Below are 26,922 nucleotides of genomic sequence, written 5' to 3' on the forward strand. Positions count from 1 at the left end.
GATGGCAGCTGTCAAAGTGGGGGTATTCTTTGTGGTTGGTGAGTTTGACAGTGACAGGTTTTTATGAAACTATCACAGAACTACACATAAACATCCATGTTGGTAGCTTATTGAGCTGAGAATGAACAGCTGAAGAAGACTAGGAATAGTTGTTCCAGTTCTGGAGGAAACAGCAGAATGTATCCTTGCCATCAATCCAGATAGTGGAAAAATGTCGTGAATGAATTTGAAAGAAATAGTTACTTACTTAATCAGGTGTTTAAGCTCAGTTTTGTTAGAAAATATACGTATGAGGGGAACAATTTTTAATTGCATTTCGACATAATGATCATGCAACTTTGAGGTGTATTTTTACTAATATGTACACTTGTCTCCATATACAGGGTCTTGCAAATGTTATACCTCCAGAATGGCTGCAGATGTTTAACAACAAAGAACTGCAGGTGTTAATCTCAGGAGCCCAAGTACCTGTTGATGTAGAAGATCTTAAACAACACACCGTATATGCTGGTGGTTACACACAAGAACACCCAACAATACTTGCATTTTGGCAAGTAGTTGAAGGCTTTTCGGATATACAGAAACGGCAGTTATTAAAGTTTGTCACTAGCTGTTCCAGACCACCTTTACTTGGCTTCAAGGTAAGTTCTATACTGCAGTGTCTTCATATACATACACTATGTGATAAAAAGTATCCGGACACTCCCAAAAACATACGTTTTTCATATTAGTTGCCTTATGCTGCCACAGACTACCAGGTACTCCTTATCAGCGACCTCAGTAGTCATTAGACATCGTGAGAGAAAAGAATGAGGCACTCTGTGGAACTCCTGGACTTTGAATGTGCTCATGTGATTGGGTGTCACTTGTGTCATACATCTGTATGTGAGATTTCCACACTCCTAAACATCCCTAGGTCCACTGTTTCCAGTGTAAGGAACGTAAACATTGGATGATTGAACAGTGGAAAAACATCAAGTGAGGTGACGAATCACAGTACACAATGTGGCAATTCGATGGCAGGGTGTGGGTATGGCGAATACCCAATGAACATCACCTGCCAGTGCGTGTAATGCCAACAGTAAAATTCGGAGGCGGTGGTGTTATGGTGTGGTCGTGTCTTTCATGGAGAAGGCTTGGACCCCTTGTTTTGCATGGCATTATAAGAGCAAAGTCCTACATTGATGTTTTAAGCACCTTCTTGCTTCCCACTGTTGAAGAGCTATTCGGAAATAATGATTGGATCTTTCAACACGATTGAACATGTGTTCACAATGCACGGCCTGTGGTGGAGTGGTTACACAACAATAGCGTTGGACTAGCATGCACATAGTCCTGACCTGAATCCTATAGAACACCTTTGGGATGTTTTGGAACACCGACTTCATGCAAGGCCTCACCGGCCAACATTGATACCTCTCCTCAGTGCAGCAATCCATGAAGAAGGGCTTCCAGTCCCCAAGAAACCTTCCAGTACCTGATTGAACGTATGCCTGCGAGAATGGATGCTGTCATCAAGGCTAAGGGTGGGCCAACACCATATAGAATTCTAGCATTGCTGATGGAGGGTGCCATGTACTTGTAAGTCATTTTCATCCAAGTGTCTAGATACTTTTAATCACAAGGTGTCGTTAGCTCATGGCTAAGATTATTTTCCATATTTAGGTGAGAAGGATAAGATTTTGCTCTAATAACAAAATGTTCTGAAAAAGTGGCAAATATATGCTACAGAAATATGTCCCCCCCCCCCCCTCCCCCATTAACAATTGGTGGAGTGACTTAGGGTTGGAGATAAGGTTAAGACTAGGAACTATCGGGAAAGAAAATAAAGTACATTGGTAGGAGGAGGAACAGGAAACCTTTCTAAACTAGAATAAAATGGAATAAAGGCTTAGTAAAACTCAGAAGTGTACAAGAAGAGTTGAATGACACATCTATTGATTGGTTATTGAAAGGAGTGGGGGGGGGGGGGGGGGGGCTCTGCAATTAGAATTAGACCCTGACGGCTACGTAATAGTCAGCTGACCACAGTTTCATCTTCAGTCATTCATCATTAGATGCAGTGTGGAGGGGCATGGGGTGAGCACACTGCAGTCATGGCCATTGTCAATGTTTTGACCTTGGAGCCACTGCCCCTGAATCAGGTAGTTCCTCAGATGGCATCATGAGGCTGATTTTACCCAAGTCCAGTGCCCCCAGCAAGTAAAAATCCTTAGCAGTAGCGGGCATTGGACACAGGTCCCCTGAATGAGTGTGTATCAAGTTGGTCACTCAGCCATGGAGATGGGCAGTTGGAAGCTAGAGCTTCACATAAATAATCATGACTTTGCATTCTGCCACTACTTTGATTAAATGCCGATTTTCACTTTAGTGTATACCTTACACTATCGCTTCTCCCCGCCCCCTCCCCCCTCCCCTCCCACCACCAATAGCACTCATTTCATAATCTCATTTGTAAAAAAAATATTTCTCACCATTTTTAATATAAAATCTACCATACTTTTTCCTCTGATAAACCTATGGTGTCAGCTAATTTGTACAGATTGCTGGTCATCTAATATACTGTTCTGGTTTTGATTTTTTAATTTGCGGTTGTACGAGGGTTGTTCAGTAAGTAACGCCCTACACAATGTGGCAATTCGATGGCAGGGTGTGGGTATGGCGAATACCCAATGAACATCACCTGCCAGCGCGTGTAATGCCAACAGTAAAATTCGGAGGCGGTGGTCTTATGGTGTGGTCATCTTTTTCATGGAGAAGCCTTGAACCTCTTGTTTTGCATGGCATTATAAGAGCAAATGGCAAATGGCAGAGTTGTGGTACAGCATCAAAATGGCATCTACATAAACACACGTTACAAGCAGTGTGCTGTTATTGAATTCCTGTGTGCAGAAAAAGAAACCGTGATGAACATCCATGACCATTTGTGTGCATTGTATAGCGATCCTGCAGTTGATAGGGGTACACTTGGGCAGAGCTTCATAATCAGCTATGCCTCTGACATCCAGTCACAACCACTGCTCCTCATCAACCCTACAGTCCAGACCTGGCACCCTCGGACTTCCATCTCTTGGGACGCTTAAAGATTCTCTATGGGGGAACACACTTTTAAGATGACGAGTGTGTTGGTCATGCCATGAAAACATGGCTAGGCCTACAGGACAAGAGCTTTCACCAGCAGGGAGTACATGCTCTTCCACAATGTTGGCGTACAGCCATAGAACGTGATAGAGACTACGTAGAAAAATAGGACGTGGACAAGACATGTTGATGTATATTGTCACCAAATTCTAACTCTGTAATGTGGGGCATTACTTATTGAACAGCCCTTGTAGTTTATGGACATTCTTCGTAAATAATCAAGTGAAGTACAACCCTACTTGAACGCACCTCCTCTTTCTTGACTGTCAAAAATTAAGGAGTATATCCCTTGGCAAACATTGTATGATTTGCTGTTAGCAATAAACTTTTTGATACGAATGTTTTATGATGGCACATTACTCTGCGCGCGCACACACACACACACACACACACACACACACACACACACACACACACACACACACCAGCTCGGAGTAGTGTGTGAACTCCTGACTTGTTAAATATTCTTCTCATATATAAAATAAAGTAGTTTTTACTAAAAACCAGGTACTGGCAATTCTGTTTTTAAGGCTTTTATTGCTCCTTTGAATATAACACATATTGGATGATAAGTATATTGTTACAGGAGACCTTCCGGGTAACAAATAACAGGCTTGCTTCTCTCTCTCCCCCCCCCCCCCCCCCCCTCTCTCTCTCTCTCTCTCTCTCTCTCTCTCTCTCTCTCTCTCTCTCTCTCTCTCTCTCCCCCTCCCCCTCCCCCTCCCCCTCCCCCTCCCCCCCTCCCTTTTTTTCTTTTCCAGTACGTACATATATACGTTATTGATATAAACTTCTAGTTATTGGTATTCCTTGACAGTGTGTCTGGCGCACAAGACTCGTTGCCACCTCTGACTTCTTTTCACATCAGGACTCTTAAGTATGTCTTCAGCTCTCATGTAAAGGCATGGAGACCAGACAGAATACCTCATGTAAAAAGCAAAATACACAAAACATGACTTGTTGCCTATTAAACCTTCTTATATAATTAAAATTTTATATTCTGAATGATCATCCTGGGTAACAAAAACGCATACAATTCTACTAGTAAAGATTGTTCATTTATGTTAAGAATTAGTATGAGATGTCAATTCCACTTAACGAAATTATTTATTTCTTAACTTTGGCTACAAAATATCTAGAAAATCAAGTACCCTCACAAGGCCTGGCTGTAAATCTTCGCTCATTTTTGTTTGAAAATCAGCAAGAAACATAATGAGTAAATATTACTAATTCAATATAAGCAGAAACTTTATAACTGCTTTAAATCTGAAATAATAATACTTTGTAAAATTAATAACACATATAACACTAAGGAAAAACAAACTGAACACACTTTTGAAATCATATAGAAATTCCATTGGTTTAACAAGCATTAACTGTATTGCAACATTTGGAATGACAGTTTGTTAAAGTTATATATATATGCTGCAAATGCTTTAAATAATGACTTTGTAACTTCCATTCTCAGTTCGGGTTTTTAAACAAGAGCAGTTACACGACATCAAATGCAGTTAACAAGAAATGCACCAGAGTAGAAGGATTTGACTTCAGTCTTAAAACCATTACAGTCCAATATATGTGGATTTAGGCATCATGTCCAGTAGATTCATTCATTCATTATGTTCCATAAATGAAGGTGAGCATTCAAGGATATGAAATGATTCAAGTTGTGTATTAAACAGACAGAAATTGGCTATTTCTGTAAGGTATACTACTAACAACAAATTACAATTAGTGCTTATCTACACACACTGACAATTATGTGAATTACTTCTAGATTATTTTACATATTAATATTTGCATTGAGAGAGAAACATATTGTGAAGAAAGCTACTGTACTCCTTCGTTACTACTCAGCTGCTGTTATTATTTAATGCATCAGACAAAACATTTATGTAAATTTCCACTGACCATTATCAGCTGTCTATATTCAACAAGGTCAAGATGTGTGTAATACAAATTATTAGTGTTACCATAGGATTTACATCTCTCCTGAGTCCAAATATTAAGATACTCTTTCATGTTTGATTTCTTTTTTTCTTCAGTTTTCTTTCTGATGTCCTTTGACATTTTTGCATCAGGGTATAAAACCATAGAGAGGGATGCATACCCTATATGAAAGTAGAAAAAAATAAATATCAGAAATAGATTCCTTCCATAACACTTATATTCAGATCAAATTCTGTTTCTTATCTACTACAGTAAAACTATATAGTATCAGACAAACCTAACTTTAAATCCTACCATGTCAGTAGGACTATTGTGTTCACAGATCTGGGTAGACATGTATATTGTTAAAAGTGTAGCACTAATTACTCAAGTAAATAATTAGTGAAGACTCCTCAAAGTTGCTGCAACAATACAGAAAGATGAGTCGTCCTTTTAACTGACAATATGTTTTCCATAGAAGGAAAATTAGATAGATTGTGGTCTTCAGTTTAACTGAAACGTTTTATGTAAGTTCTTAAATATGTAATCCTTTAAGAGCGGTTTTAAATCATGTTCTCTACATGTAAATACATTGGCTTTGGTTAAAACATTTCTCTAGTAATGTGTTGTGCTTGGAACACATAGAACAAGGCACAAAAAATGGGGATTGACATTATTGTGTGGAAATAATATCAGCCAGTGTCACTTTGCCAGCGTTGATTCACTGTATATACACTATTTGATCAAAAGTATCTGAACACCTGGCTGAAAATAACTTAAAAGTGCATGGCGCCGTCCATTGGTAATGCTGGAATTCAGTACGGTTTGGCCTGCCCTTAGTCTTGATAAGAGCTTCCACTCTCGGAGGCATATGTACAATCAGGTGCTGGAAGGTATCATGAGGAATGGGAGCCCTTGCTTCATGGAGTGCTGCACTGAGGAGAGGTATCGATGTCGGCCAGTGAGGCCTGACACAAAGTTGGCTTTCCAAAACATCCCAAAGGTGTTCTGTAGGGTTCAGGTCAGAACTCTGTGCAGACCAGTCCATTACAGGGATATTATTGCCATGTAACGATTCTGCCACAGGCCATGCATTATGAACAGGTGCTCGATTGTGTTGAAAGATGCAATCGCCACCCCAGAATTGCTCTTCAACAGTGGGAACAAAGAAGGTGCTTGAAACATTAATATAAGTTTGTGCTGTGGTGGTTGTTGTTGTTTTCAGTCCTGAGACTGGTTTGATGCAGCTATCCATGCTACTCTGCCCTGTGCAAGCTTCATCATCTCCCAGTACTTACTGTAACCTACATCCTTCTGAATCTGCATAGTGTATTCATCCCTTGGTCTCCCTCTACGATTTTTACCTTCCACACTGCCCTCCAATGCTAAATTTGTGATCCCTTGATGCCTCAGAATATGTCCTACCAATCTGTCCCTTCTTCTTGTCAAGTTATGCCACAAACTCCTCTTCTCCCCAATTCTATTCAATACCTTCTCATTAGTTATGTGATCTACCCATCTAATCTTCAGCATTCTTCTGTAGCACCACATTTCGAAAACTTCTATTCTCTTCTTGTCCAAACTATTTATCGTCCATGTTTATCTTCAACACATGGCTACACTCCATACAAATACTTTCAGAAACGACTTCCTGACACTTAAAACTATACTCGATGTTAACAAATTTCACTTCTTCAGAAACGATTTCCTTGCCATTACCAGTATACATTTTATATCCTCTCTACTTCGACCATCATCAGTTATTTTGCTCCCCAAATAGCAAAACTCCTTTACTACTTTAAGCATCTCATTTCCAAATCTAATTCCCTCAGCATCACCTGACTTAATTCGACTACATTCCATTACCCTCGTTTTACTTATGTTCATGTTCATCTTATATCCTCCTTTCAAGACATTGTCCATTTCATTCAACTGCTCTTTCAAGTCCTTTGCTGTCTCTGACAGAATTACAATGTCATCGGTGACCTTCAAAGTTTTTATTTCTTCTCCATGGATTTTAATACCTACTCCGTATTTCTCTTTTGTTTCCTTTACTGCTTGCTCAGTATACAGTTTGGATTCCGCAGAAATTTTGGAACACGTGAGGCAATACTGACCCTACGACTAATCTTAGAAAATAGATTAAGGAAAGACAAACCTACATTTCTAGCATTTGTAGACTTAGAGAAAGCTTCACACAGTATTGTATCCCCCATTTCATCTACATCCTCTTCCATTTCCATAATATTGTCCTCAAGAACATTGCCCTTGTATAGACCCTCTATATACTCCTTCCACCTTTCGGCTTTCCCTTCTTTGCTTAGAACTGGTTTTCCATCTGAGCTCTTGATATTCATACAAGTGGTTCTCTTCTCTCCAAAGCTCTCTTTAATTTTCCTGTAGGCAGTATCTATCTTAACCCTAGTGAGATAAGCCTCTACATCCTTACATTTGTCCTCTAGACATGCCTGCTTAGCCATTTTGCACTTCCTGTTGATCTCATTTTCGAGATGTTTGTATTCCTTTTTGCCCGCTTCATTTATTGCATTTATATATTTTCTCCTTTCATCAATTAAATTCAATATTTCTTCTGTAACCCAAGGATTTCTACTAGCCCTCGTGTTTCACCTACTTGATCCTCTGCTGCCTTCACTACTTCATCCCTCAGAGCTACCCATTCTTCATCTACTGTATTTCTTTCCCCCATTCCTGTCAATTGTTCCCTTATGCTCTTCCTGAAACTCTGTACAACCTATGGTTTAGTCAGTTTATCCAGGTCCCATCTCCTTAAATTCCCACCTTTTTGCAGTTTCTTCAGTTTTAATCTACAGTTCATAACCAACTGATTGTGGTCAGAGTCCACATCTGCCCCTGAAATGTCTTACAATTTAAAACCTGATTCCTAAATCTCTGTCTTACCATTATATAATCTATCTGATACCTTCTAGTATCTCCAGGATTCTTCCAAGTATACAACCTTCTTTTACGATTCTTGAATCAAGTGTTAGCTATGATTAAGTTATGCTCTGTGCAAAATTCTACCAGACGGCTTCCTCTTTCATTTCTTAGCCCCAATCCATATTCACCTACTATGTTTCCTTCTCTCTCTTTTCTTGCTGTCGAATTCCAGTCACCCATGACTATTAAATTTTCGTCTCCCTTCACTACCTGAATAATTTCTTTTATCTCATCATACATTTCTTCAATTTCTTCGTCATCTGCAGAGCTAGTTGGCATATAAACTTGTACTACTGTATTAAGCACGGGCTTCATGTCTATCTTGGCCACAGTAATGCATTCACTATGCCGTTTGTAGTAGCTTACCCGCACTCCAATTTTTTTATTCATTATTAAACCTACTCCTGCATTACCCCTACTTGATTTTGTATTTATAACCCTGTCTTCACCTGACCAAAAGTCTTGTCCCTCCTGCCAATGAACTTCACAAATTCCCACTATATCTAACTTTAACCTATCCATTTCCCTTTTTAAATTTTCTAACCTACCTGCCCCATTAAGGGATCTGACATTCCACGCTCCGATCCGTAGAACGCCAGTTTTCTTTCTCCTGATAATAACATCCTCTTGAGTAGTCCCCGCCCGGAGATCCGAATGGGGGACTATTTTACCTCCGGAATGTTTTACCCAAGAGGATACCACCATCATTTAACCACACAGTAAAGCTGCATGCAGTGCTGTGTTAGTGCCATGCAAAACAACAAGGGGTGCAAGCCCCCTCCGTGAAAAGCACGACCACACCATAAAAACACCGCCTCCGAAATTTACTGTTGGCTCTACGCATGCTGGCAGATGACGTTCACCAGGCATTCACCATACCCACACCCTGCCATCAAATCACCACATTGTGTACCATGATTTGTGACTGCACACAAAATCTTTCCACTGTTCAGTCGTCCAATGTCTATGACCTTACACCAAGTGAGGCATAATTTTGCATTTACCAGTGTGATGTGTGGCTTATGAGCAGCTGCTCGACCATGAAATCCAAGTTTTCTCACCTGCCACCTAACTGTCATAGTATTTGCAGTGCATCTTGATGCAGTTTGAAATTCCTGCGTGATGATCGGAATAGAGGTCTGCCTATTACACACTACGACCCTCTTCAACTGTCGGCAGTCTCTGTCAGTTTATAGATGAGGTCAGTCTGTACACTTTTGTACTGTACACGTCCCTTCATGTTTCCACTTCACTCTCACATCGGAAGCAGTGGACCTAGGTATGGTTAGTAGTGTGAAAATTTGGCGTACAGACATATGGCACAAATGACACCCAATCACATGACCATGTTCGAAGTCTGTGAGTTCCACGGAGCGCCCCATTCTGCTCTCTCATGATGTCTAATGACTAATGAGGTCGCTGATATGGAGTACCTGGCAGTAGATGGTAGCACATTGCATCTAATATGGAAAACGTATGTTTTTGTGGGTGTCCTGATACTTTTGAGTACATAGTGTGTGTGTGTGTGTGTGTGTGTGTGTGTGTGTGTGTGTGTGTGTGTGTGTGTATTGGTTGGTACATGTTTCATTAAGCTAATGACTATTTGAACAATGCTGCTTCATTTTTCCCCATAAAAATGCAGTTTTGCAATTACCAGACAGCTATAGTTAACTGACGGTGCTTGGAGTGCTGCAATGCAGACACTATACATCACAGTGCGCCGAAACATCATAGGTATATTCAGTAATATGTTCGCTCACAGAATATGCTGAAAAATTATAGTTCTACTTTCTGCCACCAGCCGAAAATATAGCGTTGTGAGCAGTCATAAAGTGAAATTTTTCCTGTTTTGACATCAGTATGCTGTTCATTGCTTGATGATGCATGTTGATTTCTTTTGTTAAGTGACTGGTGATGTAAAGGTTAAGGAGGTTGAAGTTTTCCATAAGAAACTTAACAGATACTGAGAAGAAAGACTATTCACTGCTGGTAAAGTTGTTTTATCAGAATGGCAGTAATAGCAGAGCTGCACTGCGGGAATATCAATAACAGAAACAGCTTCAAAGAGACCCCATGTCATTAAATGGGCTAGAGAATATGATCAAGAAATTTGAAGAAACAGGAGAATTCGGTAGTTTATCTTGAAGAGGCAGCCCATTCCAATGGCAGTTGTTGGTGAAGTTGCAGTAGCTATAGCCGATCATGCAACATGCGCCTGAAAGTCTGTAGCCAGTCCTCAAGCTTTGTGTTGATAATTGTCTCTCTCCTGGTCAATATTTCAAAAAAAGGTTTTGGCACATTTTACACTGGTATCCTCACAAGATTCAGAATGTGCACCAAATTAAGCCCCAAGATAAACTAGAGCACTATGACTTTGCCCTTAGTTTTTTGGCAAGGATAGAAATGAATGACATGTGACCAGGGAATATTCTTTGAATGGTTGAGTTACATTTCACTCTGCACAGTGCCATAAATGCACAGAACTGGCATATACCTTTTTTCCTCAGGAACTTCCTCTGAACTCTGCTTATGTGACTGTGTGATGTGGTTTCACGAGCTCCTTCATTCTCTGTCCATTTTTCTTCAAGATGATGATGCCTCGTGGCTTATTAGATGTACAGTGACTTGCACGTTGAAAGGACCTAATTGCCCAACACATGATTCCAGCGTTGCAAGAATGCAACTGTGTCCACACAACTATTTTTATGCAAGATGGTGTGATAGCACGTGCCGCTTCCCAGGTGAAAGATATGCTCCAAGAAACCTTTGATAATTATTGCATCACCTTTAGGCAATTTTGAGGTGGGTTGCTGCCCAAATCCACCGACCTAAATCTATGTGTTTTTGGCTGTGGGGATATCTGAAAGATTGTGTGTATCAGGAATGTATGTGAACTCTTCCTGATCTGAAGGATAGTATGCGACGACGTATCGCTCTACTTACACCGGATTTGTTGCAAGCAACTGTCGACCATGCCATTTTACAGATGCGCGTGTTGTTGATTTGGGAGACCATATTGGTCACATTGTGACCCTGTCCTAATAAATGTGCTGGAACCACCATTATTATGTGTTTTATTGTTTCTCCCCTGTTTCTACAGCCACACCACATTCTGACTGCTTACAGTGCCATATTTTGACCTAGTGGCAGGAAATGTAATTATGACTTTTGTTAGCATACACTGTGAGTGCCCCAATTAATGGAACATATGTCTGATGTTTCAGCATCTTGCGGCTTATGTAGCCTTCACTGCAGCACTCAGAACACAATCGGTTTAATTAGAACAATCCCCGTATATTGCTGAAAACACATCATTACAATGAAATGATAATTAAATCAAGACCCTAAGCTGTCGGCAGGCAATGGGGACAGTTGAAAATGTGTGCCCTGACTGGGACTCGAGCCCAGGATCTCCTGCTTACATGGCAGACACACTATCCATCTGAGCCACCAAGGGCACAGAGGGATAGTGCGACTGCAGAGATTTATCCCTTGCATGCTCCCTGTGAAACCCACACTCCCAACTTAATGTCCTTACACTACATTCGTAGTGCCCCGCCCATTACACTCATTACTCACGGCAGACAATCTTAACGAGTCCCGTAAAGAGTTCGGACAATGTGTGTGTACCCAGCACAGGAGGTGGTCAATGGCCAATTAGCTTGAACTATATTTAGATGGCATCTGTTCGTTCGGACATGTCTGAAAGAGCAGATACCATCTTCATACATCATTACAAGTCTGTTCAGGCATATTATGAAAACAAGATTTTACGGGCAATGTAGTGGTTCTGATTACTCCTTTGCTGTCCTTAAAGTGTAGATCTGTACACTAAAACTGTAAAGTTTTCACTGATTTGGTATTACATGTACTGTCAGAATATTTAAGAAATTGCTTCTTCATAGCACATTCATGCAGATCATCAAGGGAATACTTAAACATTGTTTAGTCCCCCTTAAACATCCCAATAACAACAACAACAACTTAAACATTATTCTTCTTGTACTCTGAAAAAACTGTAGTTTCTGCAATTGCTTTCTATGCTTTCCGTGCAACATAATGCAACTGAACTCGGACTCATTTACTACCTATTTTTCATGTGGCTCATCTGCAAAGGGGGTTGGCAGGAAACGGTTGCATTTGCGCCCTATTATTGAGTCAGATATTGGCTAACTTTTGAACAGCAGTGAAATGAACTATACATGTTCAGACTGAAACTTATTTATTCAAAAGAAACACTTTTTACGTTCACAAATAAATTCGATCTGTACAAATAATAATCGGTGCGATTAGTAGACTGTTTGTCTCACACCCACACACTTTCACGTTGTTGCTTCGCATACACTGGCGTCCATGCTTGCCCTCGCAGCACTTTGCCGCTCCCAACTCGCCACAAACAACGGCCAACCACAAAAAGACCCCATTTTCCCCGCTCATATCCACAGTCCTGAGTTGGGTCACATGACACCACACTAGTCAAAATAATCCCTTAACATGGCCACAATTCGTTTACAGTATTTTATAGTATTTAAATGCTTAAATCTAAATACATTATATAATTTTACACATTTATCACCACACTTTTATAGTTTGTTGCAATTAATGGAAAACCAAAACACCATGCAACAAAAATACAATGCCCATCAAAACACGAAACAAGTATTTTCCAGTCTATTTTGCCCAGCATATTATCTCTGTTGCTTTACAGTAACTAGGAAACAAGTCCTTCTAAGTGATGGTTCCTGTTGTAAAGTATATGATGACTATGATTGATTTTTTTGTTTCCATTCCAATCTTGCTCTCGACTGACCAACGCTAAATTATTGTGTGTATCATAGGCCTTTATTTTGTCCATTGATCTTTTCAGATTATGAGAAATCTTTGAAATCCATATGATAACATCAGTCACTGTTTGGATGAACAGGCCACACTGTCTCCCCTAAACTTTTTTCAATGGTGAATTACAAATTAGAATGAACTACCTCTGATTTTCAGATATTATTTGTCTTTTATCATCATCATCATGGAACATAAGCCATGCCATCTAGTGCTGTTTTCTCACCATCCTTTCTGCATTCACTCTGGTCCAGTCCTCTGGCAAACTACTCTACACCTTTCACCCATATATTCCTTGCTCTTCCTCTTGGTCATTTCCTTTGCCTCTCCATTTCATGTATCTTTTTGGGAATCCTCTCGTTTTCCATTCTCTTTATGTGCCCATTCTGTATTAGCCTTAATGTTTGTATCCCACTCCACAAAGCCTCTCTTTCACTGCTTCCCTTACTGCTTCATTCCTCACCCTCTCTTTCCTTGTTTCTCCCATCCCACTTTCAGGAAACTTCATTTTACTTACCTATAATCTGCTTACAGATCTTTTCATCGCCACCCACATTTCAGAACATAGGTCAGCACTGGGATGAAGAAACTGCCATATAATTCTACTTTGCTTCTTTGTGAGATCTTTGCTCCAAGCCAGGCTCCTAACACCTTGCAGGAATGATTCTGCCTGTCTGCCATGTTCACTGATCTCTTTCTCATTTGTTCCAATTTCCTGTATCACACTTTCCAAGTACCTGACACTTACCATCTTCTTCAATTGTTCACCTTCAATCCTTATTCCTATAGTTGGTCCTATCTTTCTTTCTAGTTGTAACCACAATCTCATATTTGTTTACATTAAATTTCATACTCTGCCGTCTTAACCATTTTTTCTCAAGCATCCAGTTGTTCCTGAATCTCCTCCACCCTGTTTTCCCAGACAGTCAAGTCGACCACAAACACCATTGCTTTCATCTTGTCTTCTCCAGTTTTTTCTGTCATCTTAGTCATTATCTCATCCAAGACCGCAGTGAAGAGGTAAGGTGACAATGTCCTGCTCCGTTTCATACCCTTTATTTGCTGGAACAATCCAGCCTTTCATTTCCCATTTTCACACAACTCAGACTTCCACAGTACATCTTCCCCAACTCTTCTTGTCTCCCCACTCCCCCCCCCCCCCCCCCCTCTTCTACTCTAGTGCTTCCCCAGCCTTTTTTCAACAGATGTATCAGATGCTTTTTCTATTCTGAGGAAGACCATCACAAGGTCTTCCCCAAATTCATAGTGGTGTGCCTGGTGCGGTGTCAATCAGATATGAGCTCCCAGGTCTGAAGCCATGCTGTTCCTCTCTCAATTTGTTGCACCCTTTGTTTGGTTTCTGCTCTCCAGGACCTTTTCATATACCTTGGCACAGTGTGACTCCCCTGTAGTTTCTACGAACCTTTCTACTCTCTTGAATACAGGCCAATTTTTCTGAAGACCAACAAACATCTCCTGCTGCCGTCACCATTTCAACACTTGCTTTGTCCGTACCTGGTATCTTTCCCCCTTTCATCTTGCCCTGTGCTATTCCCATGTCAGATACCCCTCCCCAGAGTTTTTTTACCTCCTTTAGTCTGTTATCCTTATCTCCAAGCCCATTCGGATTTTGCAAGTGCTCAAAGTATACCTTCCACACTACCTTCAGTGTCTCTGTTATTAATCTCTTAACCATTTCTTGATATCGTTGTTGAACCCTCTCTCAAACCTCTCACATTTGACCATTTCATATAGTACTTTCTTCTCTCCTTTCCACTGTCTTATTTGCCTCTTTCTTATTTCTTTTTATACTTCTCCCTCGTTAATTCGGTCCTTTCTCAGAACCACTATCTGAAGGCTTTGTTCTTTCTTCCTACAACCTCGACTCTTTCATTCCACCATGTCTCCTTCCATCATTTTCTGCCACTTTTCCTTCCACATACAGCTACTGCAGTTTCTACCATATCACTTTTAAATTGTCCTCATTGTTTTTGTCCTGTTCTTTTTTCCCCCTTATAATGTTGTCTTGTGTACTGTTTTTCATATGCACACCAAAGCAGTTGTTTTAGTTAGAATTTTTACATAATTTTTACTTTGTTTTCTGATAATATACTGTGTATTATTTCTCAAGTCAACATCCCTTTCCTAAACACGTAGTAATCATACTGGGATGAATGAGGTATCATCAGAAAGCCTTTCAGCCGACTTCTTCCCCCTGCGGGTCCGGGGGTTAGAATAGGCCCGAGGTATTCCTGCCTGTCGTAAGAGGCGACTAAAAGGAGTCCCTCCCCCTGAAGGGGGTAGTTAGCGCCTGCGTCCGGAGACGGACGGTTTCACGACCTATATTTGTGTTCATTTTGGTTTTTCCCTTCTTCTGGTTTCTTCCTTCCTTTGGTTGGTTCCTTTCTTTGTTCTTCTCCATCTCGCTGTCTTCCTTACTAGTTCTCCTTGCCTTCTTCTCCTTGCCTTCTTCTCCTTGCCTTCTTCTCCTTGCCTTTTTCTCCTTGCCTTTTTCTCTTTGCCTTTTTCTCCTTGCCTTTTTCTCCTTGCCTTCCTCCCTGTGCGTGCCTGAAGGCCGACCCACGCGTTCGCACGTGTAGCCGGTGACGGGGTAACGCGTAATTCACCGCCCTGGGTAGACAAGTAAGGCACGCACGTACCCCCTGGTAAAGGCCAGGCCCAGGGAGGGGTGATTGCTTGAGCTAACACCTTCCGACTGTGCCGATTGGTCCCTCCGTCCGTTTCTCGGGAGGTGTGACCTGAGGCATGAACAATCACCTAAGGCAGGAGTGCCCTCAGAGAGGGTCCCCACAAGGAAGGAGCGCGCCATCGGAGACGCTGGCAATCATGGGGGATTCCTCCGCAATGGATTTCTCTTCTTCTTCTCTCTCGACTTCTGCCCACAAACGGAAACTTGACCAGCCACCAGTGACAAAAGTACTACTGCCTGCCCCACAGTTCCTCGTAGTTTCTCGATCTCAGCACGGAAAGGATTTTTCCTCTGTCAACCCTTTTGTTATCCAGAAGGGCGTAGATGCCATAGCCGGATCTGTCAAGTCTTGTACCAGGTTGCGTAATGGTACCTTGTTACTAGAAACTGAGAGCACCTTTCAGGCACAAAAACTGCTTCGGGCCACACTCCTGTACACGTTCCCTGTCTGGGTGGAGGCTCACCACACCTTGAACTCGTGGAGTGGAGTGGACTATACTAGATCAATCAACGGATTGACTGACGAGGAGATTCAGTCTTTCCTCGCTGAGCAGGGCGTGACGGCTGTCCGTAGGGTCATGAAAAAGGTCAACAATGACCTTGTTCCGACCCGGACACTTTTCTTTACCTTTGACAGTGTTCAGCTGTCGTCACGCATCAAGGCGGGCTACGAGGTTATCTCTGTTCGCCACTATGTCCCGACACCTACGCGCTGCTACCAGTGTCAGCGTTTCAATCACACTCGCCATTCTTGTTCCAATGCGGCTACATGTGTGACTTGTGGTAGGGATGCCCATGAGGGTGACTGTCCACCTCCGTCTCCTCGTTGTGTGAATTGTCGCGGTGACCATGCAGCGTCCTCCCGCGATTGTCCCGTCTACAAAGAAGAACGCTGTATCCAAGAAATTCGGGTCAAAGAGAAAGTCTCCACCTCAGCTGCTCGCAAGCTATTCGCTAGCAGGAAGCCCACGTTGCTCCCAGCGGGGAAGTACTGTACTGTCCTCGCCTCTCATCGTACTATCAGGGAGGTGGCGACGCAGACATGCGATCTGACCTTCAGCACTACGGTCGTCCGTTCGGCCAGTGCTAAGATCGCCCGGTCGATGTCTCCTCTTCCTCCCGTCGCCCCTCCGACACAAGCACTTTTATCAGCTTCAGCCAGGACGAAGACCCAGAAGTCAGAAGCACGGGCCTTCAAGAAAGAACCGTCTCGTGCAGACCTTCTACGTACCTCGAACCCTCAGCCATCGACCACTCCTTCCACAAAACGGCCTTCCAAGAAGGCTCATAGGAAGCACAGTTCTCCTTCCCCGCCACGGCGCATTTCTCCTCCTGCGCCCCCCAGCGGTTGCCGTCCCAGGCCGTCATCCGTTTCGCCTGGCCGCACCGCTGGTAGCCGAACATCTGGCCGTTCACCAGCGGAGGAAGCTCCCCATTCTGGCCATCTTCACAAGATGGCCGATGAACCTCTAGAACAAATGGACGATGACTGTCCGCCTCCTGCTAGCGGCGGTAGTGCTCGATCGAAGCCGGGCCCTCAGCGGCCTTCTCGATGACCCCTTCTTGCACCTTCTTCTCACGATGGCACTTATTCACTGGAATATTCGCAGCATTCGTTCCAACCGAGAGGACTTGAAATTGCTGCTCCGCTCGCACCATCCTCTCGTCGTAGCCCTCCAGGAAACGAAGCTACGCCCATGCGATCAAATTGCCTTTGCACACTACACCTCGGAGCGTTTTGACTTACCCCCTGTGGCAGGTATTCCGGCTCATGGAGGGGTTATGTTGCTGGTCCGGGATGATATCTACTATGATCCCATCATATTGCACACCGGCCTGCAGGCAGTTGCCGTCCGCATTACTCTCCCCAATTTTACATTTACCATCTGTACCATTTACACTCCATCGTCGTCTGCCGTTACCAGGGCAGACATGCTGCAAATTATTGCTCAGCTCCCTACACCATTTTTGTTAACTGGGGACTTCAATGCTCACCATCCTCTTTGGGTCTCTCCAGCATCCTGTCCGAGGGGCTCCCTGTTAGCAGACGTTTTCAACCAGCTCAATCTAGTCTGCCTTAATACTGGCGCCCCTACTTTCCTTTCAGATACCTCTCACACCTATTCCCATTTGGACCTCTCTGTCTGTACTACCCAACTTGCACGCCGGTTTGAGTGGTATGCGCTTTCTGATACATATTGGAGCGACCACTTCCCGTGTGTTATCCATCTCCTGCATCATACCCCCTCTCCGTGCTCAACTAGTTGGAACATCTCCAAAGCAGACTGGGGGCTCTTCACTTCCAGGGCGACCTTTCAGGATCAAACCTTCACAAGCTGCGATAGTCAGGCCGCACACCTCACGGAAGTCATTCTCACTGCTGTTGAATATTCCATCCCTCACACTACTTCTTCTCCACGCTGCGTACCGGTCCCCTGGTGGACAGCAGCATGTAGAGACGCCTTACGTGCTCGTCGACGTGCTTTACGCACTTTTAAACGCCACCCTACAGTGGCGAATTGTATCACTTACAAACAATTACGTGCGCAGTTTCGTCGTATTTTTAAAGAAAGCAAGAAAGCCAGCTGGGCTGCTTTCACAAGCACCTTCAACAGTTTTACTCCTTCTTCTGTTGTATGGGGTAGCCTGCGCCGGCTATCCAGAACTAAGGTCCACTCACCAGTTTCTGGCTTGACGGTCGCGAATGACTTCCTTGTGGCCCCTGAGGATGTCTCCAATGCCTTTGGCCGCTTTTTCGCAGAGGTTTCGAGCTCCACTCATTACCCCCCTGCCTTCCTCCCCCCGAAAGCAGGCAGAAGAGGCTCGGCCACCTAATTACCACTCCTCGAATTGTGAAAACTACAATACCCCATTCACCATGCGGGAACTCGAAAATGCACTTGCCCGGTCACGGTCCTCCATTCCGGGACCTGATTCTATTCATATTCAGATGTTGAAGAACCTTTCTCCTGCGGGTAAAGGTTTCCTTCTTCGTACTTATAATCGCATCTGGATTGAGGGACATGTTCCCGCATGCTGGTGCGAGTCTATTGTTGAACCGATTCCTAAGCCGGGGAAGGACAAGCACTTGCCTTCCAGTTATCGACCCATCTCGCTTACCAGCTGTGTCTGTAAGGTGATGGAGCGAATGGTTAACTCTCGGTTGGTTTGGCTGCTCGAATCTCGACGCCTACTTACCAATGTACAGTGTGGATTTCGTAGGCGCCGCTCTGCTGTTGACTATCTGGTTACCCTGTCGACCTTCATTATGAATAACTTCTTGCGGAAGCGCCCGACCGCGGCTGTGTTCTTTGATTTGGAGAAGGCTTACGACACCTGTTGGAGGGCCGGCATTCTCCGCACCATGCATACATGGGGCTTTCGCGGTCGTCTCCCTCTTTTTATTCGTTCCTTTTTAATGGATCGACAGTTCAGGGTATGTGTGGGTTCTGTCCTGTCAGACACCTTTTGCCAGGAAAATGGGGTGCCACAGGGCTCAGTTTTGAGCGTCGCTCTCTTCGCCATAGCGATCAATCCAATAATGAATTGTCTCCCAGCTGATGTATCAGGCTCCTTTTTTGTGGATGATTTTCCATCTATTGCGGCGCGCAGCGTACATGTTTCCTGGAGCGCTCTCTTCAGTGTTCTCTTGACCATCTTTACTCCTGGAGTGTCGCCAATGGTGTTCATTTTTCTGCCAAGAAAACGGTCTGTATTAACTTCTGGCGCTACAAAGAGTTTCTCCCACCGTCCTTACGACTCGGCCCCGTTGCTCTCCCATTCGTGGAGACAACAAAATTTTTAGGTCTTACATTTGACAGGAAACTTAGTTGGTCTCCACATGTGTCATATTTGGCTGCCCGTTGTACCCGTTCTCTAAATGTCCTCAGTGTTCTCAGTGGCACGTCGTGGGGAGCGGATTGAACCGTCCTACTTCGCCTATATCGGTCGATCGTCCGCTCCAAGCTGGATTATGGGTGCTTTGTATACTCTTCTGCACGGCCGTCCATCTTACGCCGCCTCAACTCCATACAACATCGGGGTTTACAGCTTGCGATCGGAGCGTTTTATACTAGTCCCGTCCAGAGTCTTCATGCTGAAGCCGGTGAATTGCCACTCACCTACCGGCGCGATATGCTGCTTTGTCGTTACGCCTGTCGGCTACTGTCAATGCCCGACCACCCATCGTATCGTTCCTTTTTTGACGACACTCTTGACCATCAATATGGGTTGTATGTCTCTGCCCTGCTACCCCCTGGAGTTCGCTTTCGTCGTCTCCTTCAACACCTTGATTTTTCACTCCCTGCAACCTTTAGAGTGGGCGAGAGCCACACGCCACCTTGGCTCCAGGCTCAGGTTCGCGTTCACCTTGACCTCAGCTCGCTCCCAAAAGAGGTTACCCCCGGTTCAGTATACCACTCCCGTTTTGTCGAACTTCGTTCGAAGTTCATTAATATGACCTTCATTTATACGGATGGTTCTAAGACCAATGACGGGGTCGGGTGTTCTTTTATTGTCGGTGCACAAAGTTTCAAATACCGGCTACATGGCCATTGTTCGGTCTTCACAGCTGAGCTCTTGGCCCTCTATCAGGCTGTTCTTTACGTCTGCCGCCACCAACATTCTGCTTATGTCATCTGCTCCGATTCTCTGAGCGCCATCCAGAGCCTCAGTGATCCGTATGCAGTTCACCCTTTCGTGCACTGGATCCAACGCTCTCTTCAGCAGCTGGTGGACAACGGGTCTCCAGTTAGCTTTATGTGGGTTCCAGGCCATTTCGGTATCCCTGGGAACGAAGCTGCTGATGCCACGGCCAAGGCTGCGGTCCTCCAGCCTCGGACGGCTTCTTGTTGTGTCCCTTCATCAGATTGTAGTACGATCATTTGTCAGCGCATTTTATCGCTGTGGCATGCCGATTGGGCTGCACTTAGGGACAACAAGCTTCGGGCCTTGAAACCTCTTCCCATAGCTTGGACGTCCTCCTCACGTCCTTCTCGGTGGGAGGAGGTCGTTTTGGCCCGGCTACAAATTGGACACTGCCAGTTCAGCCATCGCCATCTGCTGACGGCAGCGACGGCGCTGTTCTGTCCATGTGGGCAATTGCTGACGGTCCGCCACATTTTAACGTCCTGTCCGGATTTTACTACGCTGCGTCTTGATCTTGGCCTGCCATGTACTCTGGATGCCATTTTAGCGGATGACCCAGGAGCTGCTGCTCGTTTTATCAACTTGACACTCCTGTCTAAGAACATTTGATTATGCTGTACTTTTTTAATCCTATGTCTGTTAATACGTCTTTTATAGTGTTGTCCCTTTTAGTTGCTGTTTTAACCTTGTGCCTCGCGGTACATTCCTAAATTAGTCAGGGCGCTAATGACCATTGTAGTTGTGCGCCCTAAAACCACAACAAAAAAAAAAGGGGGGGGGGCTGGCTTTTGACACTGCATATCAGTGATCAATTTTGCCCTGAAACTTATTATTTATTGAAAATTTTAATTATCATACACAAAAGTGCATCACAGGCACCCAACTTGATACTGATATTTTGCGGAACTAACTTATTAATCACAAGTAAGAGACCCCCTTTTTGTATTATGTTATTTCAAATACCATTTTATTTGTTTTAAAGTACTTATTAACTGGTTGATTTGTGTACAGACTTGTCATAAATAATAACTGTGATCACTGCAGTAGTCCATTCTCTCTGCCAGTATGACAAGTTGAATTTTCTAAATGAATATACTTCCCAAAACAACAAACATAATTACCAAAGATAAATTGCCAAACATTCATATGTTTTGAAAACATATGGGTGTTTGGCAATGTTCCTTTGGTAAATATTTGACTGGCTGCTGTCTCATATCCATGGTGGACAACAGGGAACAAACATATTTGACACTGTTGCGATTTATCTATTGCTACTACAGCTTTACGTGCTTCCATAAAATACACTCTTCTGTCAAATATCATTTACATTGAGATAGTGTAATGCTTTGTAAAGAACTTTGTTCAAAATTACATGCACAAAAATGTATTTACAAAGATTTCATAAATTCATAATTATTATTGCACATCATTTGGTCCATTTTTTAAAGATGGTTTCTGTTAATTCACACAATTATCCTTATTCCAACGACTACACTCATTCGAAGTAGGGTCATTATTTAAAACTATGGAAGTGCAAACGTTTTGCAAGGGTCACGTGGTTGTCTCTAAATTTTAGCAATCTAAAACCAAAAATTGCATTGCTTACTTGTTAGTTTTCCCAGGCCTTGATCAGTGCAAAACTATTATGTTTACTTACAGGAGCTGGAGCCTCCTTTCTGTGTGCAGCATGCAGGAAGTTCAGATCGCCTTCCAACAGCAAGTACTTGTATGAATTTACTTAAGCTGCCAGAGTTTCCAGATGTCAACACATTACGTGATAAACTTTTGTACGCAATTCAAGCAGGTGCTGGGTTTGAGCTTAGTTAAATTGTCCTTTATTTTGTAAGTTACATGTGCAAGAAAATGAATAATGTATTTGTGTACAACATTAAAGATTGTGTAGCAGACAATAAGTTGTTCCTCATTAAGAAATCCAGTGTACTTATTGCTGGGCCATTACATATCACATTGGTGTGAAATTTTAGTCACAGGACAAAAGTGGTCTCTCCACAGAATTGGAAGATGGTCCATATTTAAGTGCACAATGTATTTGTGACATTGAGATCATACGATTGCTTGCAGAAATTTTTTTCTGACTAATAAAATTTTAATACTTATCCACAATGGAAGCAACTATGTTAAGTCTTCACGGTATGTCATAAAGATTAAATGGTGGCTGGTCCTGCCTATATGTTAATGTCGCGTTTTCTGGTGTAAGTGGGGAGTTTGATGACTGTTCTGTTACAATGTATGTGACATACACCACTGTAGAAACTTTTTTTATGAGTGCATTTAAGTTATCAACCCAGTGTTTGTATTAAATGTTAATGTTCTACACGTTTATGGTCAATATTGTGAACATCATTTGCTTTTCTCATTGCTATAAATTATAACAAAAATGTATCTATTTAAATTAGTCACATTTTTGTTTCTTTTGCAATTTTACCTGTTTGTTATAGCAAGTTATAACCCTTTGTAATTTTATGAACTACTGTACTCACAGACAGAGTGTTTACAAATGAACTTTATTTTGATACTGCTTGTGTATGAGAATTGAGTGTGCTGTAGGAAAGTTTTCCTAGCCATTTTAACAGTAGTTGCACTTTTTACTATACGGAGAAAACTGGAATCTATTTTCTATTAAATTAATACCAAAATTATAGTAGGTGTGTAGTAAAACTGGAAGTCTGCTCCACATTCTTGATTAAATGTTACTCGCTTACATAAAAATTAATACACATCTTTCCTGTTAATCAAAGACTGAATGTCACAAGGAGACATACATAGATGAAAATCATATTATGTTTCTTTCACTGGAGTATGAAACTTTTTTAAAAAAGAAAGATGCAGTCTTTGACAAAAAAGGGTCAATCCTGTATGTTTATGAAGCATTTGGCACTTGTTTGACTTTATTTCATGCGCTTTCTATGTTTGATGAAAACAGTAGTCATATATGGCATGTACCATATATAATTTATATGTGTGTAGAACAAGTAGTGTATTTGAGTACATTAATACTCTACCATATTTGTTGTGTCAAAATGTAAAGAAGGTGTTGTACAAAATTGTATGGACAGCAGCAGTGCTATGTACCAGGGTATGCTCAACAAGAAGTGTCTGATTTTAATACGGATACCTTTTTAAAACTAGCAGGTTGTATATGTTTGTATATTGTTAATGTCTTTTTGAAATGTCATGTGATTATGTATGAATGTAAGCATGTTTGTATCTGATGATGTAAAGCTTGCGTTTGATTTGGAAACTTATTTAATGTAATATATAAAATATAATATTTTCACATATCTACAGTTTGCCAGACTGTGGTCTGTGCAGTTAGTACTTCTTCAGATGTTTCTGCTGTGAATTAGACAATTTTACTAATAAAATACTGTTTTGTTACCTTGGTTTTGGCATTAAAGAATCTTTTCATGCTGTCTACAATTATTAAGAAGGGGACAGACACAAAACAGAAAGCACTTGCAGGTGGAACTCAGTGTTATTACTTTCTTTGTTACAAATTTCAAGTTGCATAAGCTGTTGTTTTTTGTCCTTAGTGTCCATTCAACAGTGAGAGGTGCCCTTGCTTTCATTTGAGCCTTCTAGTGGAGAGAGGAGATCTTTGATAATATAGACTTTAAATAGTTCCTCTTATTTCCCAGTACTGGTATGTGATGCCTTTGAGAAGGCATTTACATTTTAACTTTCATTATTGGCACCTATTATGAAATTAAATTTGTCAGTAATTATAGCTTAAGTATCCATTTTTCAGTATGCTGTTTCTACTAATTGACATGCACATCTAAAAGTGGTCAATGACATCATAATACATTTGCACATAATACTTCATAGATACTGTAGGTTCCAGTAGAATGCATTTCAAGAAACTGGAATGTATTCTGATGCCTCAGTAACTACTGAGATATCTCCAGTACAGGGAGACTGAGGTTAGGTGGAATCACAATAAGTGGAACCTATATGGTCTAGACTTACTTATGGATGGGTATACATCTGGAAGTTTCAAAACCTACTGATTGAAGAAGGTACACTTGCTAATCTTTGATTCATGGTAAACACACACACACACACACACACACACACACACACACACACACTCACACTCTCACTCACTCACTTTGTTGACATTGGAATTCGTACTTACAAGAACAATGTCAGCTTCCAACCCCTGGATTTTATTTCCCTCCATATAAAACATGTAATCACACCACTTGTAGCAATTTTCTTGGGGTTACCACTTTCAAGAACGGCAATTAAGCCACCAACATGATTTTCTGTAGCCTCCATTGCCTTCTCGATAACACATTAGTCTGTTATCTGGAAGCTGAAAAATCTTATTGTTTGCTTTAAAAAAAATGTACACTAAACAGTTTTGGTTTTCACTTTTTCACACATTTTGTTATCCTCAAGGACATTATTGTTAGGAAGATGACCAGTTTTTCAACTTCAGCAAATTTTTAGCACTTACTATCAGGTCAGTGCTCAAAAATACCATGATTTCATTGGCAAAATTACTCAGAGAAATTGTAAAATTAATGAAGCACAAGTTAATGAAACATTGTCCGATAATCGGTACTAGCCTCAACACATCACTAACAAAATATTTAAGTTGGCAGGAAACTCAGTTCATATTTACACTAAATGTCACAGTTCACATACAGTACTGTCTTGTAGTTAATACATTAGGTAAAAGTACACTGCAATAATTTACTGAACTCGGTCACTAATGAAAATCACCATTCTCAACAACAGCTCTTTCCAATGAAAATGACAGTCCAAGTCTCTTACCAACCACAAACACAATTGAGACAAACTACTCATTAATTTGAGTTACAGGAATCAAACAAAAGTTTTTAGGCGGCAGAATTGAGTTTTTGCAGATACTGATACACATATTTATGTGAACATCTTGTTTGTTAGCTTGGCCAGGACTGGGTGCATACTGCTGATTTTGAGTGACATCTGACCAATCGAAGAATGGTGTATGAACAATTTCTTATTTCAGAAACTCCGCAATTATTTAAAAAATGGTTAGGTTAAATTGTGCTATTCAGAATGGACGAATAAGTATGGATAAAAATTAGGTTTACAAAAAATTTGTGATGTAGGAATTTAGAAAAGTTCATGAAAACATTTTATGCATCTGCTTTGGGAACACCTTACTTAAGAGTACAAGTATTGTATTGAAAATTACACAAAAATCATAATTAATGACCTAATCAGTTAATAAAGTATGTCTACTGCTGCATAAAAATCATGATTAGATTAGATTAGATTAGATTAATACTTGTTCCATAGATCATGAATACGACACTTCGTAATGATGTGGAACGTGTCAGGTTAATGAAAGATGTCTGTACAAGATATTACATTACACAAAATATTACATGACACTAATGCTTAAGTTACTTTTTTTCCCTCCCTTAATTTATATCTAAAAATTCAGCTAATGAGTAGAAGGAGTTGTCATCTAGAAATTCTTTTAATTTATTTTGAAATGTTGGTTGACTATTGTGATGTCCGGAATTTAAAAAAAAAAAAAAAAGGGAGGGTGGTAATTTTTTTGTTTTTGTTTTGTTTTGTTGAAAGGAAAGAAAGAAAAAAGGGTGAATAAAGGTGAAGGGAAGTGGTTCTATTTTTACTGGAATGAACTTACTGATGGACATCACAAAAATTTATTTTACCTATATTTTTTTTTTACTCATCGAAGAAGACAACACAACACATATAAAAGAAATCATCACACTAATATTATCCACAGAATGATCGTTTCACAAGACACTTTCTAGCTCGACTGACTCTTGTGACTGAACAAGACTCGACTTGACTCTACTCTCTGGACCACAGCCTCTTCACGTCCCTCTGGACCAGAGATTTCAACTGTGATTAGCACGCCGATTATTTAATTAATCGTACAGCCGCTGGGGGCGCGCTTGGCGCGTCATTTAAATGGGGTTAAACGCACACCGCGAGAGGCGTGGGCTAGCGGTGTCTTACAGGTATCGCCACTCTATCTGTCAGGCTTTTGATGCTGTTTGGTAGTGTTAACAAAAGTACAGCAGCAAAGGTTGGAATTTAACAAGCACTGAGGCAAAATTCCCAATGGAAAATGTAGCTATTTCTGAAACTGAATATTAATTATCTCATAAATTAGTTAGTTTCAAAGTATTTGGAATATGGTATGCTATTTGAAATTGAACTACCGGCCTTTATAAATAGTGTCGGTATGCTCTGAAATATATATATCAGTCCACTTTTTTTCCTTTTTATGTTACCTTAGGATTTCCAATTAGGTGTGATTTCTAATTAACTGATTTCCCAGTAAAACTAAGTGCTGCATTAGAACCAGCACCTTAAAAACATTACCTTGAATAATGAATTTACGTGGAAAACAGTTTAGTTAATATTTTTAAATATTCAAACATTCCCACATGTACTTTATTTAGAAACTGTAAGATATCTGAGAAATAATCAGATTGTATGCAAACATATTATGACTTTTCTGGAGACTGAAAATCTCTGCAAAAAGCATAAATGTGCTGCACTAATCTGCTGTATTAGAATCTAGAAATTAGTGGTTATTCTTAGTAACTGTATTCCACTGGTGGATTATTTGATAGTCATTCAGTTGATTTACTTAACGTTATCTCTAGCAGAACGTGGTAAGATATTAGTAATGGAGAGAA

General features: G+C 41.4%; 1 protein-coding gene across 1 annotated transcript in view; it reads left to right on the forward strand.

Annotated features, from left to right (window-relative positions):
* LOC126359502 (ubiquitin-protein ligase E3C) overlaps positions 1-23,626 on the forward strand; it is a 199,414-nt gene extending 175,788 nt beyond the window's left edge. Inside the window, exons 16-17 of the mRNA XM_050007636.1 lie at positions 384-641; positions 21,881-23,626. Of these exons, the coding sequence (XP_049863593.1) occupies positions 384-641; positions 21,881-22,048 (426 nt within the window). The 3' untranslated portion in view covers positions 22,049-23,626. The remainder of the gene's footprint in view (positions 1-383; positions 642-21,880) is intronic.
* The last annotated feature ends 3,296 nt before the right edge of the window (positions 23,627-26,922 follow it).

This window comes from Schistocerca gregaria, chromosome 1 (assembly GCF_023897955.1).
Source record: "Schistocerca gregaria isolate iqSchGreg1 chromosome 1, iqSchGreg1.2, whole genome shotgun sequence".
Lineage (NCBI taxonomy): Eukaryota > Metazoa > Arthropoda > Insecta > Orthoptera > Acrididae > Schistocerca > Schistocerca gregaria.